The 10998-nt window shown below is 45.4% G+C and overlaps 1 protein-coding gene across 7 annotated transcripts in view; it reads right to left on the reverse strand.

The window, feature by feature from the left end:
• MAD1L1 (mitotic arrest deficient 1 like 1) overlaps positions 1–10631 on the reverse strand; it is a 280226-nt gene extending 269595 nt beyond the window's left edge. For 6 of the 7 annotated variants that reach the window (XM_087912886.1, XM_087912885.1, XM_026704365.2 and 3 more), the window contains exons 1-5: positions 10563–10631; positions 6620–6797; positions 5747–5875; positions 2690–2869; positions 559–683 (exon numbers count right to left, since the gene is read on the reverse strand). In XM_087912886.1, the coding sequence (XP_087769012.1) occupies positions 559–683; positions 2690–2869; positions 5747–5875; positions 6620–6797; positions 10563–10579 (629 nt within the window). In that variant the 5' untranslated portion in view covers positions 10580–10631. The remainder of the gene's footprint in view (positions 1–558; positions 684–2689; positions 2870–5746; positions 5876–6619; positions 6798–10562) is intronic. The other variant, XM_087912883.1, reaches the window with a different exon arrangement.
• Between the last annotated feature and the right edge of the window lie 367 nt (positions 10632–10998).

Raw genomic sequence — 10998 nt, forward strand, 5'->3', positions numbered from 1 at the left:
TCCATCTGAGCTCTAACGGACAGCCCAGGCTCCATCTCTCTCTCTCTCTCTCAGTTCCCTTCCCCCTTGGAGCTCCCGTCCCGAGGGCCGGCCCATAGATTTCCACTGTTCTCCTCTCCTCTGCCTTCTGCGCCAGGCACTAGATCCAGCTGTTCCTCCTGTTCCTCATCAGCCACCTCCAGACCTGGGGGCTGTTGACTCTCCATCTGAGGGCTAACAGATGGCCCAGGCTCCACCTCTGTCTGTCTCTCTCTGTCTCTGTCTCTTTCTCTGTCTCTCTCTCTCTTCCAGCTCCATTCCCTCTTCCCCCTCGCAGCTCTCAGGTTGCACTGATGCTGACCCTGACTCCCACTCCTCCTCCTCCTCCCGATTCAGCTGTTGGAGGGTCCAGCGGCTGACAGGTCACAACAGTTGGATGTTTTTTTAAAAAACGTACACGTTTTCCAAGGTTTGTCCATTTTCAAGGCTACCTTTTCTGCCGGTTGCACTCCTTGGATTACACTCGGTTACTAAAGACTTTAGAATCGAATTCCCGCCTGTGGTTGCTCGCCCGCTTACTTGTGAAGCACGTCCACCTGTTCGGTCAACTCCTGGATTTGGGATTGCTGCTTCTTCATCTCTGTCTCCTGGTTCATCGTGTTCCACTGTGACTCTGATACTTTTCCCTTCAAGCAGCTGATGGTCTGAGAGAGAAAGCAATAGTCGGTGTTTATTTGTTATACATGCTTCTCACCGGCTGTTCAAACGGTGAAGGGATAGAATAGAATTCTTTTTATTGGCCAAGTGTGATTGGACACACAAGGAATTTGTCTTGGTGCAAATGCTCTCAGTGTACATAAAGATGCATTCAAGAGTGAAGAATCATAAGGTACAACACTTAATAGTTATAGGGTAAAATAAGCAATCAAATCAGATAGATAGATAGATAGATAGATAGATAGATAGATAGATAGAGAAGAGAGAAAGAAATAATATAATTCTTTATTGGCCAAGTGTGATTGGACACACAAGGAATTTGTCTTAGTGCAAATGCTCTCAGTGTACATAAAGATGCATTCAAGAGTGAAGAATCATAAGGTACAACACTTAAAAGTTATAGGGTAAAATAAGCAATCAAATCAGATAGATAGATAGATAGATAGATAGATAGATAGAGAAGAGAGAAAGAAATAATATAATTCTTTATTGGCCAAGTGTGATTGGACACACAAGGAATAATAACTAGTTATTCTATTCATCTTTGTGGAAACAAAGATTCTGAGATTCGGATTCTTGTGGATTCTGAGCTGAGTGGCGAAGAAGTAAACTTCCGATCAAAGGCTAAAATGTACATGAGACCCAACGACATTAATCCAGGTGTTTTTTTAACACACAGGAGCCCGTTCTTTGTTCCCTCCAATGCTCCTCCCAGTGTTGTTAGTTACTAAAAGGCCTTGCAAGGGGAAACTTTCAAAGGCAGCCTGCGCCAGCGAGAGAAAAAACCCCATCAAAGGGATGGAAATGAATGGACATTTCCTCCCTGCGTGCACTTTCAAAAGAGAGCTTGTACTCATTCTCCCCGCCACGGATAAGCAGCGGTGACAGCCTTACGTTTGGCACAGAGCTGGTAAGCCAGTTTTCAAACCTAGATTACAGGCGGGCTGGGGGGGAGAAGATCTGAAGTAGCTTTTTAGCTTTTCTCATCTTAAAGCAATTACGGAGTCGCTCCGGGACGTCTTTGCTTCGCTTTGCCATTTATCTCCGATTTCGGGCCTTCTTGCCATAAGATAGTAGGTAGGTAGGTAGGTAGGTAGGTAGGTGGGTAGGTAGGTAGATAGATAGACAGACAGATAGTAGATAGATAGTAGTAGGTAGGTAGGTAGGTAGTAGATAGAGATAGTAGATAGATAGATAGATAGATAGATAGATAGATAGATAGATAGATAGATAGATAGATAAGTAGGTAGATAGATAGTAGATAGATAGAAAGTAGATAGGTAGGTAGGTAGGTAGGTAGATGATAGATAGATAGATAGATAGATAGATAGATAGATAGTAGATAGATAGATAGATAGATAAGATAGATGATAAAGGTAGACAGATGATAAAGATAGATGATTAACAGAGATGATATAGACAGACAGATGATATAGAAAACAGATGATAAAGATAGATACAGATACAGATAGATAATATAGACAAGATGATAAAGATAAATGATAAAGACATATGATAGATAGATATAAAGAAAGAGCTGGAAGGGACCTTGGAGGTCTTCTAGTCCAACCCTTGCTCATGCAGGAGACCCTATACTATTCCAACACCAATGGCTGTCCGGTCTCTTCATAAAAACCTCCAGTGTTGGAGCAGACACAACTTCTGGTGGCAAGTCGTTCCACTGGTTAATTGGTCTCAACGTCAGGAAATTTCTCCTTATTTCAAACTGCCAATTATTCTTATTTATGCCCCCAAGAATTCTTCCCCTGGAATGGCTTAGAGATATAGCTTCTTAGCTTCTATTCTGCCCCAGCCTTAAAGCATCAGAAGATGCTGCCGTTCGTTTCAAGGAAAAGAGACCACTCAGTGTCGTTCTTTTTTTTTAAACAGTCACCTCCTTCCTGAAACACAAGGAATATTTGGACTATCCACCCACATCTGCTCCAAAATGACACCAAAGACACATTCGCCAAATCAACGGCTCGGCCCTCACTTCATTTGCCTCGGCCAGCTTGGTCTCCTTCTCCTGCAGCTTCTTATTCAGGGCCTCGATGTTCTCCTGGCAGGTCTTGTTGATCTCGAGTTGCTCCTGAAGGGTATTTTTGATCTCGGTTTCCCTTTCCTGACACTGCTTGATGCGCTTAAGGAGCTCCTGGTTACACTCAGCTTCCCGCTGGAAAAAGAAGACAAGAGAAAGTTTAGGAGAGAAAAAAATACTAGCACTATGAAAGGGTTTCAGGTCGCTTGGAAATAACCACTGGTACTTTAGAAGTCGGGTGTAAGTAACCTTGAACTAGGCCTGTCGTAACTTCGAACGGTTGCTATAAGTTAAGGAACACCAAGCTGGGTGGTTTTCTCGCAGACGTTTCATGACCCAACTAGGTAACATCATCACTGCTAGAACGGAGAGGAGGAGGAAGAAGGGGAGGACTGTGGGGTCCTTGGGCTCTCTTGAGTTTGGGGTTTTTCCTGCAGACGTTTCATGACCCAACTAGGTAACATCATCACTGCTAGAAGGGAGAGGAGGAGGAAGAAGGGGAGTGGTCCTTGGGCTCTCTTGAGTTTGGGGTTTTTCCTGCAGACGTTTCATGACCCAACTAGGTAACATCATCACTGCTAGAAGGGAGAGGAGGAGGAAGAAGGGGAGGACTGTGGGGTCCTTGGGCTCTCTTGAGTTTGGGGTTTTTCCTGCAGACGTTTCATGACCCAACTAGGTAACATCATCACTGCTAGAAGGGAGAGGAGGAGGAAGAAGGGGAAGACTGTGGGGTCCTCGGGCTGTCTTGAGTTTGGGGGTTTTCCTGCAGACGTTTCATGACCCAACTAGGTAACATCATCACGGCTATGATGATGAAACTCCCCCTCTCTCTTCCAGCACTGATGATGTCACCTAGTTGGGTCATGAAATGTCTGCAAAAAAACAAAATACCAAGCTCAGAGAGCATCCCACAATGCTTTGGTGTGTTAATATTCCAGAGACTGAATTTTAAAATCTGGTTTAAAAAAAAAACCCACAAAACTTTGCTCAAGTCATTTTCCAAGCTGGAGTCCATGCTTTTTCGCTGACTGCCATTGTCGATCTGTGCTCTTTTTTTTGTTTTTTTTACGTAAAGGCCTGCATAGTCTCCTTCCAACCTGATCGCGTCTTGCTTTGTCATGCAAATGAGCTGCATCTAGACATTATATAGTCCACCGGCTTTCACCCTTACCACAATCAACCGCTTTTCCCTCTTCCATCTAAACTCTTTTTTTTTCCCCACAGTTCCTTTGATAACATTTGCGTGTAATGGGCAGCAAAAGCTTTCTTCTCCATTTCCCTTTTTTAATGTACCATTTTAAACCACTTAGGCCAATTTTCCTTCTGTATCTTTCAAAAATGAAACAAAATAAATGCCCGCGGAACATTTCTGTTGCGTGATGTTCTAATCCTATTTCAAGCTGTTGCTTTATGTTTATGCAGTCGATTAGGCCAGGGGTCGCCAACCTTTTGGATCTCTGGGACTACCAAAATTCATAATTTTAAATCCACGGACCACTAATATGAATGTTGATTGACGGTGGCTTGCTGACGTTTTCCCAGGGTCTCTGCCGAAAGCAGCAAAGAACCTGGGAAAATCCCCAAAAAATTCTGCAGGAAAATTCCCCACCCCGTTTTCCTACCGGTCGATCATTCTTTATTTGGATCGCAGGATACGGTCTCCAGCTCCGTTCTCAGGGGGAGGGAGGGAGAGAGAGACTTTTGGCTTCATGCAAGGAAAGCAGCAGAAGCAGCAGAAGTCTTTCTTTCTCTCCCCCAAACTCTGCCAGAAATGAGTCTTTGTGAGACTTGTCTCGCTGGCGCAGCCTCTTGGAGCAGGAGGCCTTGCAGGGTCCCAAAGGCTCATTTCTGGTGGAGTTTTGGGGAGAGAAAGAAAGACTTTTGCTGCTTTCCTTGCGCGCAGCCAAAAGCAGAAGGAAGAAGCGGAAAGAAGCAGCCCGGTGGCCAGGCCAGATGTGTGGAGTGAGTGGGGCAAGGTCCCCCCCCCCTGCCCTTTCTCCCCCTCCCCTCACTACCTCGTGTTGTTCACAATGCAAGCGACGCAAGCCTTGTGTTCCCGCGGGCCATGTGGGCAGCACAGCCTTGTGTTCCCATGCTTCCTGGATTAATTGCTTTGGGGGGGTCATTTCTCTGTGGACCACCAACATTTTCTCACGGCCCACGAGTGGCCCCCAGCCCACTGGTGGCGACCACTGGATTAGACTGCATTAGACTTAAGCCAGCAACACGGTCGTTAAGTGAATCTGGCTTCCCCCGTTGGCTTTGTTGGTTAGAAGGTCGCAAAATGGGGATCATGTGACCCTGTGGACACTGCGACCGTCGTAACTTATGAGTCTGAATTTTGATCTCGTGACCCTGAGGGTGTTGCAACCCTCGTTAAGTGTGAAAAACGGTAACCCAGTGCCGTTGTAAAACTTGGAATGGTCACTAAACGAATGACTGTGACTCCAGGCACAGCTTGAGAACTTGAACTCATAACCCTAATCCAAATCTCCCAGGTGATGCCAGCCAGACTGCCTTGACTAAATCATAAATCTGTCAACATTCCAGAAAACCTCCACTCCAACCAATAACTCCGAGACAGACATCGTCTCAAAAGTTCTTTTGGATCGCAAACTGGCACAACTTCCACGCTTCCTTTTGCAATAAGTAAAAAATGACGAATCCAACTCCCTACGCCCATCATCGCATCACATGCTCCAATCACCATCCATCCCAATGAGACTTCCCCTCACCCAGGTGCAGAAATAACACGACCTTGACTTAGAAAAAGAATGCTATTACGTCTAACTACCTACACTCCAAGAAATTCCCCTCTCCCATTTTCCCAGGCTCAACATGTGGCAGTGTGGGAGCATCTGGTCTCAGCATGGCTCCCATGATTGCCTACTGGCCTAAATCATAAACTGTGGCTTACAAACCACAGAGACCAAAGCGAGAGAACAAAATCCTCAAGCAAGCCAGGTCACAAAGGCAGAAGCCCACCCCCCACATCCGGTTCCCCCAGCTCACCTCAAGCTTGTTGGCGTTCAGGTTGGCTGTCTTCTCGAGTTCAATCCGGGCCCTTTTGTGACTTAATTCCATCTGCATTTTCTCCCGTTCCATCTGCAACAGCCGCGTGTCCGAATGGATTTGCTCGGCCTGCTCTTCCAGCGAACCCCGTTGCCCAAAAGGGAAAAAGAGACCAAGCAGTAATCCCACGAAGCTGTTGAAGGAGGCTGGCCAGGCCTCCATCTCTGGAGGGGTGTATGGGATGGGAAGGGCCTAGAGTTAACCCGTAGCATTTTACAAGCAACTTCCACACACCCCCACCCAGGAGTAAGACAATATTCTGTCCAGGAATTCAGGTACCTAACCTACTGGGGCCCCTGCTCCACCTGGTTCTGTGTGTTTAGCGAAAAGCAAAATAAGCATCAATAGGGAGGCGTCAACTAGTTGAGATAGGCAAAATATTTGGTGGGCAGAAGGATTTTTTGTTGTTGTTTAGTTCACCTCCAAACTAAAACATCCTTCTGGATATGGACCAAATCACAACTACGTAGTCTACTAATTCATTTACTTAAAACAATGATACAGCTGCCCAACTTACAACCATTTTTGGGCGAGCTCTCAATCCAAAGGTAAACCAGCATTAAAAAACCATAGGAAAATTATAAAAATTAGCCCACTGGCGACCACATTATAGGGTTGAGGGTCAAGGGGAAAGAAGAGGGAAAGAGAGAAGTCTACGATTGCTGGCTTGAGCGCAGACCCCGGGCTGGGCAAGCTTGATGGCCGCTGTGCTTATAATATACGTCATTATTAAGTTTGCTCAATTTTTGCTTGCTTGGATTAGGCGATTGGCTTGTTTGCCGAGTGTGTGACCACTGGTGAGCACTGTCTCACCTTCATCTTTTGCTCGTATTGGGTCTGGAGTGAGTCCGGATGAGGCAGTGAGTCATTTTTGAGAAACGAATCCTCCCCGGACGATTCTTCCTTATAGAGGGCCGCGTAGGTGTCGAACGTCTTCAGGAGGTTGAAGACGGTGGTGTTCGGCCCTTCTTCCTCCATCTGCATCCGAGTTCTGCCATGCATACGACGAAAAATAATTTTAGAAAAATGAAAGGCGCCTCTCTTCACACACAGGTCAAGGTATTGCACTCCAAACTGTAGCCTTCCAAATTAGTTTTTAAAAATAAATCTGACTTCTTTGATTAGAGCAAGGGCCTTCCAACTTGGCATGTTTAAGACCTGTGGATTTCAACTCCCAGAATTCCTGAGCTAACATGACTGGAGGAGGAAGAATTCTGGGAGTTGAAGCCCACAAGTCTTAAAGCTGTCAAGTTTGAAGATCTCCTGGAATAGATAGATAAAGAAAGGTAGAATAGATAGAAAGAAAGATACAATAGATAGTGGGAGAGGGAGAGAACGATAGGATAGATAGAATAGAAAGAGAGGCAGAATAGAAAGAAATAGAATAGAATAGAATAGAATAGAATAGAATAGAATAGAATAGAATAGAATAGAATAGAATAGGACTTGTGGGCTTCAACCCCCAGAATTCCTGAGCTAACATGTCTGGAGGAGGAATTCTGGGAATTGAACCCCACAAGTCTTAAAGCTGTCAAGTTTGAAGACCCCTGGAATAGATAGATAGGGAAAGAGAGGTAGAATAGATAGACAGATAGAGAGATAGAGAGATAGAAAGAGAGATAGAGAAATAGGATAGGGGGAGAGAGAGAAAGATAGGATAGATAGAATAGAAAGAGATAGAATAGATAGAAGAGAGATAGATAGATAGATAGATAGATAGATAGATAGATAGATAGATAGATAGATAGATAGAAAGAATAGATCAAAGGGTCTTTCAACTTGACAAGTTTAAGACTTGTGGAGTTCAACTCCCAGAATTCCTAAGCTAACATGACCAGAGGAGGAATTCTGGGAGTTGAAGTCCACAAGTCTTAAAGCTGTCAAGTTTGAAGATCCCTGGATTAGAGAAAAGATGACAAATGCATTTATTGCTGTCAAAAGAAGAGTATTTGCAGCTCAGGGTTGAACTATGAAGTCGAACACGGTTGGAGGATGTTACCTAGTTGGGTCATGAAATGTCTACAAGAAAAGAATGAAGCTCAGAGAGCACCAAGGAGCCCAGCGTCCTTCTCCTCTACTATGCAAAACCCCACTCCCTTCTAGCAGTAATGATGCTACCTGGTTGGGTCATGAAACAAGCTCAGAGGGCATCAAGGAGTGCCAATTTTATTGCTGTGGAAAACTCTTTTATAGTTTTGGGGTTTTTTTGCACAAAAGAACAAAAATTAACTTTTGATTTGTAGTTTTGATAGTAGAAAAAAAGAGAGACTTTTTTTTGTAGGTAGAGTAAAAATAATTTTGTAATCATCTTTGCATTTTCTGGGAAAGAAAACAGAAATGTCTTTTTTTAATCTTTTTCTTTTACACTTTTGCTAGCTCCCTTTCTTGCAGGTTGTGTTTATGACTTGCTTGTTTGCCTCTTTTTGCAACGCTCAGCTCTTTCCGTTTCCATTTTCTTTTAACCAGTTTTGGAACAACAATTTGTCAGAGCAGGGAAAGAGGCGAAATTAAGAGGAAGGACCAAAAAAAGATAGAAAATGGAAAGCAAGCGAGAAGAAATTATGTTATATATACATTGTTTTACCCTATTTTTATACTATTTGTATTGTTTTGCATTATTTCTACACTGTGTTACATTGTTTACATAATGTTTCAGTGTGATTTTATACTGCTTTATAGAGTTGTTATGCTGGTTTATGCATTGTAAATTGCCCTGAGTTGTTGTGCCACAAGGGACTGAGGTTTGCACTGACGATGTTTCCTAGTTGGGTCACAAAACATCTGCAAGAAAACCATCAGGCTCAGAGAACACTAAGAATCCCACAGTCCTCCTCCTCTTCTCTGCAAATAAGCACTCCCTTCTAGCACTGATGATGATACCTAGTTGGGTTATGAAAGGTTTGCAAGAAAACCACTAAGCTCAGAGATCACCAGGGACCCATAGTCCTTCTTCTCTCCTCTTCCATCTCCACTCTGCAAACCCTTCTTCTAGCCTTCTAGCACTGATGATGTTACCTAGTTGGGTCATGAAAAGTCTGCAAGAAAACCATCAGGGTCAGAGAACACCAAGGACCTCATTTTTCCACTAGCCTGCAAGATTTCGACCTTTAATCCGCTACCCCACAAACAAACAAAATGCAGCTATTCTTGCAACCATGTCTGGTGCTTTAATCCTAATCGTATTATAGGCTGTTTGCAACGTGTGATCCAGGTGTGCCTTCTATGTCCCTTGCAAGGGGGAAACCACCCCAAGGTATCTGAATGTCCTAACCTGTTCTAAATTATACCCTTCTATTTTCTAGGAGTATCGTTTAGGCCAGGGTGTCCAACCTTGGCAACTTTAAGACTTGTGGACTTCAACTCCCAGAATTCCTCAGCCAGCTTTGCTTTGCTGGCTGAGGAATTCTGGGAGTTGAAGTCCACAAGTCTTAAAGTTGCCAAGGTTGGATACCCCTGGCCTAGGTCTTTAGCAAAAACTAAAACTTTTCGTTTATCAAAGTTAAGGACCAGCTTAATCTGTCTACAATAGTCAAGTGTTGCCGTAATTGCTCTCTTCAATCCTATGGGAGTTTGTGAGATTATAGCAGCACTGTCGGCATATAGGAGAATTGGGGTTTTACGTTGCGCTACATTAGGATGATATACATCAGGGTTCGGTAAGAGGTTGATCGGGGGGCTAATGTAGAAGTTAAAAAGAGGGGGATAGGATGCAACCTTGCTATACCTTCTCTGCCTCCCATGGAGTCCCAGCTTATCAGCTGGGTCTTCTTTGGTTTGCCCTGCACAGGAGAACAGAGCTGGAAAGCAGGTTAGTGGGGCGGGAGGTTTGCAGTAACTTTCCCATCAAACCCAGCAAGTCAAGCCCACAAAACTGGTTAGTAAAAAAAAATCTGAATCCCACAACTGATACCTACAGCTCCTCACTGCTGATCAGTTTCCAAACCTTAATACAATCACACAACCCAAGTGGAAACAAAAGGAGACAAGTGTTGCAAGCAGAAGCAAACAAATAGTAATACAATCTCCAAAGGAACAACAACTAAGAGGAAACCGAATCCCGGGTTCCTTTTGCATGACCTTCCCCATCCTGGGACACACACACACCCTTTCCAACCTTGGCTTCAAACCCATCGTCCCCTGCCTGCACATTGGCCCTCCTAAAGTTTAGGGGTTTTGTGGTACACTTGATGCAACTTTTGTGTTGTTGGCATTGCATTTCCTATGCTGCCCCGCTTTCACCCAGGCAAACTCCGTCTAACCAACATCAAAGGGCAATGTGAGCTCTTCGTTTCTCTTCATCCCATTCCCTCCCAGTTTCTCTTTTCTGCCCAAACTGGGGTGGGGTGGGCAGGTGTCCCCGTTGTGTGTGCGGTTGTGTCTCCCAACCAACTCGGATAGGCTACACGAGACGGAGACGGGGCTCTTAAGGCAGCGAGGAGGTACAGCAAGGGAAAGGACGAATCTGCGATGGCACTCTGTACACGCCCAGGAGCACTCTCGGCACGCCGACCGAGAAAGAAGCCGTGTGGGACGGGCCCTCGTTCTCCGGCTCCAGAGGGAAGACCGAAGCCGGCGAAGGGTGGGATGGGGTGGGGGGATAAAGCCCGTTAACCCGCTCGCCCTCCCCGACCTCCGGGTCCCTGAGGCGACGAGACGAAACCCCTCCGCCCCGGTCGCCGCCCGCCCGCCCGCCCTCTGCCGCCCCGCCCGCGCGGGACCCACGTGAACACCCTCGGCCTCGCGCGCGCGCACTCACTCTCCGCAATCGGCCATGGCCGCCTCGCCTCTCCCTCCTCCTCCTCCTCCACCACCACCTCGGCGCTGCGAGAATTCCCCGCCCAACTCTCGCGAGAAACCGTCGCCTTCGCTTCCCAGCTGCGGGGGCCGTAGGGCTCAGAATAGAGGCGCGGCGCGAAATGAAGGAGGAGGCGCGGCGCGCTCTTCTGGCGGAGGGCGGCATTTCTTCAAGCAGGAAAGAACAAAATTGCAAGTCCATTTCGAGGAAAGGAAGAGAATGTTCAAACCCGCATCGCCGAGTTTTTCCAGTTTTTGTTTATTATTGCGGATGGTTTTATACGGTTTTATGATATTTTGTATTGTTTGTGTATTGTTTTACCCTGTTTTTATGCTCATGTATATTGTTTTACATTCTTTTACACCATTTATACTGTTTTTATGCTATTTGTATTGTT

This window comes from Pseudonaja textilis, chromosome 14, assembly GCF_049901715.1.
Source record: "Pseudonaja textilis isolate UNSWEBS1 chromosome 14, rPseTex1.2, whole genome shotgun sequence".
NCBI lineage: Eukaryota > Metazoa > Chordata > Lepidosauria > Squamata > Elapidae > Pseudonaja > Pseudonaja textilis.